The sequence below is a fragment of the Pelophylax lessonae genome (genome assembly GCF_965119305.1).
Source record: "Pelophylax lessonae genome assembly, chromosome: 11".
Lineage (NCBI taxonomy): Eukaryota > Metazoa > Chordata > Amphibia > Anura > Ranidae > Pelophylax > Pelophylax lessonae.
Genome location: NC_138778.1, coordinates 174,936,598 through 174,942,597, shown reverse-complemented (window position 1 = coordinate 174,942,597; position 6,000 = coordinate 174,936,598). Strand labels below are relative to the sequence as shown.

The following is a 6,000-nucleotide window of genomic DNA, read 5'->3' as shown; positions in this document are numbered from 1 at the left end:
GGAGGAAACCGGAGTACCCGGAGGAAACCCACGCAGGCACAGGGAGAATATGCAAACTCCAGGCAGGTAGTGTCATGGTTGGGATTTGAACCCACAACCCTCTTACTGCTAGATGAAAGTGCTAACCACTACACCACTGTGATGCAGCAAACAGGTACTGCCAGGAGAACAGAGCAAAGTGACCTCACCTGACCTCCCCCAACACTTTTCCACCACTTCCTGTCCAGGTGACACCACACAGGGAGTAAGTCTGTAGTTTTCCTCCACAACTTCTATCTCTAGATTCATTAAATCCACAAGTCTCTGCTCTGCTGGGGGCAATGACTGAACCTGGTATTATTCCTGTAAAATGGACCAAAGCAGTCCTGCTGAACTTGCGTAGGTGACAGGTACACTTTTGGGGGAAGCAGTACTTTAATAACATTGCGGTTAGAAACTGGCATGCCACTGTCACTGTGTCACCAGCGTCTAGCTCTCTCCTCCCCTCCCCAGCTGCCATTGTCACTCTGCCCTTTCCATCCCCTCCACAGTCACAGCAAATATGGCATCGGGGAGAGTGGCTCTAATATCAGGCATGGGACAGCTATACTGAGTGTTTGTATGCGTTTGTGTGCATGGCGCTCCTACCCCACCCTGCATGTCCCTTCACCCTACTATGTGTGCATGACCCCCAATTTCCTCTATACACTTTGCTTAGTTCTCCTTGTCTGATGATATGTACTATCTGTTCCTATTATGTCTGTCTGTCTTTAACTTTACCTTTCACAATCTCCCCTCCCTCTTTCACCCTACTCAGAGTTCTCTCCCCCCCCCCCCCCCCCACCTCGCTCTCTCTATTTCTATCCCTTTCTCTTTTTTGTTTCTTTTTTCAAATCTCTCTTCCTCTCTCTTTCTATCCCCCATCCCTCTCTTCTTTTTGGTTGACTTGAATGGAAAATGAGTTTGGAGTTGTTGCCCAGAGCACTTATTTAGAGCTAAACTTTCATTTCACAGGAAAATGAAAAAGGTCTTAATGATTTCTATGAGCAACAGCTCCATACCTTCTCATTCTCTTCTCTCCTTTTCTCAAACTCTCTCTCTTTTCTCTCATTTAATCTTCTGTTTACCTCTCCCTCTCTCTCTCTGTTCTTTATCTCCGTCCCCCTCCTAACTTTTCTTTCCCCCCTCTCTCTATCTCTCTCTCTCTTTCTCCTCTCCTCTCCTCTACTCTCTCTATTATCCCTGTCCCCACTCTCCCTCTCTGTTTTTTTCTCTCCATTTCACCTCTCTCTTTTTTCTGGTTCCCCCACCCTCTCTCTCTCTTTCCCCTCTCACCTGCTATCTCCCTCTTACCCTTTCTTTCTTTCTTTCTTTCTTTCTTTCTTTCTTTCTTTCTTTCTTTCTTTCTTTCTTTCTTTCTTTCTTTCTTTCTTTCTTTCTTTCTTTCTTTCTTTCTTTCTTTCTTTCTTTCTTTCTTTCTTTCTTTCTTTCTCTCTTTCTTTCTCTCTTTCTTTCTCTCTCTCTTTCTTTCTTTCTTTCTTTCTTTCCTCTCTCCCCCACTCTCTTTTCTCCTCCCTTCCTTCTCTTCTCTTTTCTCCGCTCTTTCTCTCCCCCCTTTTCCCTCTTTCTACCTTTAGTCCTCCCTCTATCTTCCCCCTCTCCCCCACTCTCTCTCTGTCTCTTTCTCTCTCTCTCCCCCTTCTGTTTTTTATTTCCCCTCTCCCTCACTTTCTTGCCCCCCTTTTCCCTCTTCCTTCCTCTATCTTTCACTTCTCCCTCACTCTCTGTCTCTTTCTCTCTCTTCCCTCTCCTACATTCTCTTTCCCCTCTTCCCACTCTCTCCCTCCCCTTTTCCCCTCTTCCTACCTCTCTCTTTTCATTCTCTCCTCGCTCTCTCTTTCCTTTCTAACCCTTCTTTCTATCTCACCCTTTCCCCTCTCTCACTCTGTCTGCTCTCCCACACTCTTTCTTTCCCCCTTTCTTCTCTCCCTTCCTTCCTCCCTCTCTCTCTGTCTTTCTCTGCCTTTCCTCCATAGCTTCGTCTCCCTTATTCTCCTCTCCCTCTTTCTCTGTCTATCCCCCCCTCTTTCTCTCTCTTTTCCATTCTCCCTCATTTTCCATCTCTCTTTAATTCCCCCCCTTTCCCCTCTCCATCACCCTCACCCCCCCTTTTGTTTCTCTCTCTCCCCTCTTTTTTCTCTCTCTTACCCCTCTTCCTCACTCTCCCTCTTCCTTCCCCCACCCCTTTCTTCTTTCTGTCTCTTGACTCTCTCTTTTTCTTCTCTCTTACACTCTTTTTCTTTCTTCTCTCTCCTCTCTTCCCACACTCTTTCCTCACCTCCTTCTCTTTATCTCTCCCTCCCTCTTCACTCTCATTTCATTTTCCCCCCTCCACTCTCTCTCAATTCAATTCAATTCAAATAAGCTTTATTGGCATGACCAAATACATTTTAGCATTGCCAAAGCAGTTTGGTTTTGGGGGGGGGGGGGGTAATGGGTCTCTCTTTCTCTTCTCCCCTCTCTTTGTGTCTCCCCCCTCTCTTTATCTATCCCTGCTCTCTCTCTATCCCCCTTTTCTTTATCCCCCTTTCCTCCTTTTTCTCCCAACTCTATTTCTCTTTCTGATCTCCCCCTCTCGTTATCTCTCCCTCCTTTCTTCCCCCCTTTCTCCCCCTCTCTCTATTGGTCTTTCTCGTCTCCCCCTCTCTTTATCCCTCCCTCCTTTCTTCTCTTCCTTCCCCCCTCTCTTTTTCTCTTTCTGGTCCCCCCTCTCTTTATCTCTCTTATCTCTCCCTCCTTTCTTCCCCCTCTCTCTATTTCTCTTCCTGGTCCCCCCTCTCTTTATCTCTCCTCCCTTTCTCCCCCTCTCTCTATTTCTCTTTCTGGTCTCCCCCCTCTCTTTATCTCTCCCCTTTTCTCCCCCCTCTCTATTTCTCTTTCTGGTCTCCCCCTCTTTTTATCTCTCCCCCTTTATCCCCCTCTCTCTCCTGCCTCCTATTCTGTATTTCAGTAATTTCTACCCCCTGTGTCTGAGAATTGACAGTTCCGATCTATATATACATCAGAGATATAAATACATGGCAGTGTGTGTGGGTGGGTGAGTGTGTGTATTTATAAGTATCTGTAGGAGAACCTTTTTTTGGTCTAGATCAATTATAACTGTGATCTATGTGTGGAATGTCATGCTTTTGTTGTAATGTGGCTGGTGGACTCCAGGCTTCTCTGAATATGTTACAGCGGTATAGATGGGAAGAGCTAACAGATGTAAATGTGTTCATACATCACCAATCAGCTGCTGTCTGAGTCATCTGTAGCACATTCCAGTTGAAGATCTATTAGTGAGGCAAGTGCAGCTGCACAAGGGCCCCAGAGGCTGCAGGGGGCCCGGGGTTACAGATCAATCCTTGACAGCACTGGTGCCTCGTGTTTGGGCAGAAAAAGAGTACAAAGCCTTGTGTGTGGCAGTTTACATAGGGCTTTCTTTCCCTTATCATGGCCAAATGGATTGGTGAGAGTTGAGGAGAGAAGGGAAAGATAGGGAGAAGAAGAAGCCAAAGTGACATTGGGCTAGCTCCTTCAGCCAAAGGGCAGGCAGAAGAGGCAGACGCTTTCAGTGGTTCAACAGCTGGGGGCTGCAAAATGAGCAGGAATTGCAACCTCATGAGGAGAGGGGGTGCACATTGTTCTTTTCGTCTTGGATGCTAAAGGACCCTATCCCAGCTCCGTTTTTCAGTAAACACCTGCATGTGGAAGGAGTACCTAGTGTAGCAGAATTTCCAGGCATTGGGCCTGATGTGGGTCTGCCATGGTTATCGGAAACGCCAGCCGCCCATTTAAGCTGAATACCCAAGTGTGAGATCTGAGACAATGAACAGTTCGGCATCTTTGTTTTGTTTATTTTATATGGGGATGGGAGAAGGGAATGAGTGGGATACTCCTCTGGCTCCACTAGGTACAAATTGGGACTCTTGAGGAAAAATGCCTACTGACGCTGCCTTGACGCTGGCTGAATGCCGGTCAACGCCCGTTGGCGCTTGTGAATCTGACTTGCTGTCTGTGAACTTGAGTGTAACTTCTGACACTTCTGGTTAGCTCAAAAGTCAAGCACTGTACTGAAGACTGACTTCTGATACTCTGGTTAGCTCAAAAGTCTAGCACTGCTCCCTCCAGTCCATCCTGACTGAGGTAGCCTTTGTAAATGGCTTCTGCCACAATTCTGAACACTGCACACTGCACACTGTACACTTAACACTTCAGGGCCCAACCGCTGGCACCCTCTCTACCCTTCAGGGTCCACACTGGCACCCCCTTTTACTCTTCAGGGTCAACACCATAGGTGTGCGCAGCCTATTGCATTAGGGTGTGCACCCCAAAGCTCAAACACACATGCCTTTCTCTGCAGCCTCAGCTGCACTGTACAGTGAATGAATGGGAAGTGCTCTGTGCTGAGGGGCTTCCTGTTCATTCACAAACTGAAGCATAGTAAACCTAGTTGCGTTCACAATGTTCATTTGGAAAAGGAAGGCACCAGTAAATTACATATTTACTAGCCCCTTTCCCCACTCTTCATCCTGCAGCATAGTAATTAGGGTGTGCCCAGGCACACCTGGCACACCCTCTGCGCACGCCTATGGTCAACACTGGCACCCCTTTCCTTTTGCTCCTGCACCGGCTAGCTAGCTCCCGGATCCCTCTGACCTTCTCCAGAGTAGTCCCTTCTCACTAGGTAGACCCCCAGGGGCAGTTTACAGTACTCATGACTGGGAATGCTTTCCTGAAACTCGACCCCTCTCAGCTCCGCTGGTCCTCAGCACACCGGATCCTCTCTGCAGCTCAGCTCAGCCCTCCGTCCCCTCAGGCAAGCCGCCTGGGACACCCGATTCCTCTGACAGGATGAGAGACAGCCGTGCTCTCCCTCCTGGGACTCTGCTTCCCGCCAAAGACGCTGCGTCAAGTGCTCCCCTCAAACTTATACCCACTCCCAGAATGCTGTGCGGCAGAATCTGCCTTTCTGGGGTAGATACAAGCCTGGGTAAGCCATTGACTGGGTTTCCTCCACTGCCCAATGAGAGCCCTCTCATTGAGAACAGTGGGGAGACTCCCTAGGCTCAACAGCCACACCTGGGAACCATGACAGCCCAGCTGAAAATCATGGCCCTGCTGATAAGCAGACAAGGCCCACTACACTTTACCTACCTTGTAGGGTGCTACACTAGTAATATGGAAGGTTCAAAAATAATACAAAAAAAAAAAAAAGAGACCACAAAACTGCTGCATCAACTAAATATATATGATATCTACTGGAGTAACAATAAAGATCTGTAATCCGATAAACTTTGGTTGGTACGGCAGTTTTTTTGGTCTATTATTTAAAAATGTATTAGGTTGGGTCATTGCCAGCTCGTCTTCAGAAATGGAGTGTAGACATAATGGAGCTGCGTGAACCTGTTGTGTAGACATAATAGAGCTGCGTGACAGCAGCTTGAAGAACGTTGCTTATGATAGACAGACTACACTAAGGGGACAAATCCAGGGCCAGATCGTATACTATAAATCTCCAGGAGGTTATCTCTGTCATTGGCTTCACATCTATCATGTTCACACTCTGTGATTTTTTATTGTCTTATATTCTGTGAAATGTTACAAAAGTCCAATAGCATCTGGATCTAATATAAGCATGAGAGCTTCTGAAATGCAACTGATTAACCCTTTTAACTTCTATTCCCATAATGGCAGAGTTTATGATATGCAGCCTACCACTAGTAATCCTGGCAAACTTTGCACCCATTTTCAAACACTACGTAAAGCTGACTGACCAGTTCAGCTGTGTCACATACTGGAAAGTAGCGGCCACACAGAAGTCTTATGCGTACCCTTAATGCAGGTGGTCAGGTACTACAGCAGGCTTCTGTGTTCTTCGCCTATAGCAGCCCCCTTTCTAAGAAGGCTAGCAGGCCTACCGATACTCAGTTGCCCCCAGGACTTATACACAATGCTATAGTGCCTGGCTACCACACTGGG

General features: G+C 47.3%; 1 protein-coding gene across 2 annotated transcripts in view; it reads left to right on the top strand.

Annotated features, from left to right (window-relative positions):
* The first annotated feature begins 505 nt into the window (after positions 1-505).
* The window catches only part of SGCA (sarcoglycan alpha), a 55,803-nt gene continuing 50,308 nt past the window's right edge, over positions 506-6,000 (top strand). For both annotated transcript variants that reach the window (XM_082271253.1, XM_082271254.1), the window contains exon 1: positions 506-572. In XM_082271253.1, coding sequence (XP_082127379.1) covers positions 542-572 — 31 coding nt within the window. In that variant the 5' untranslated portion in view covers positions 506-541. The remainder of the gene's footprint in view (positions 573-6,000) is intronic.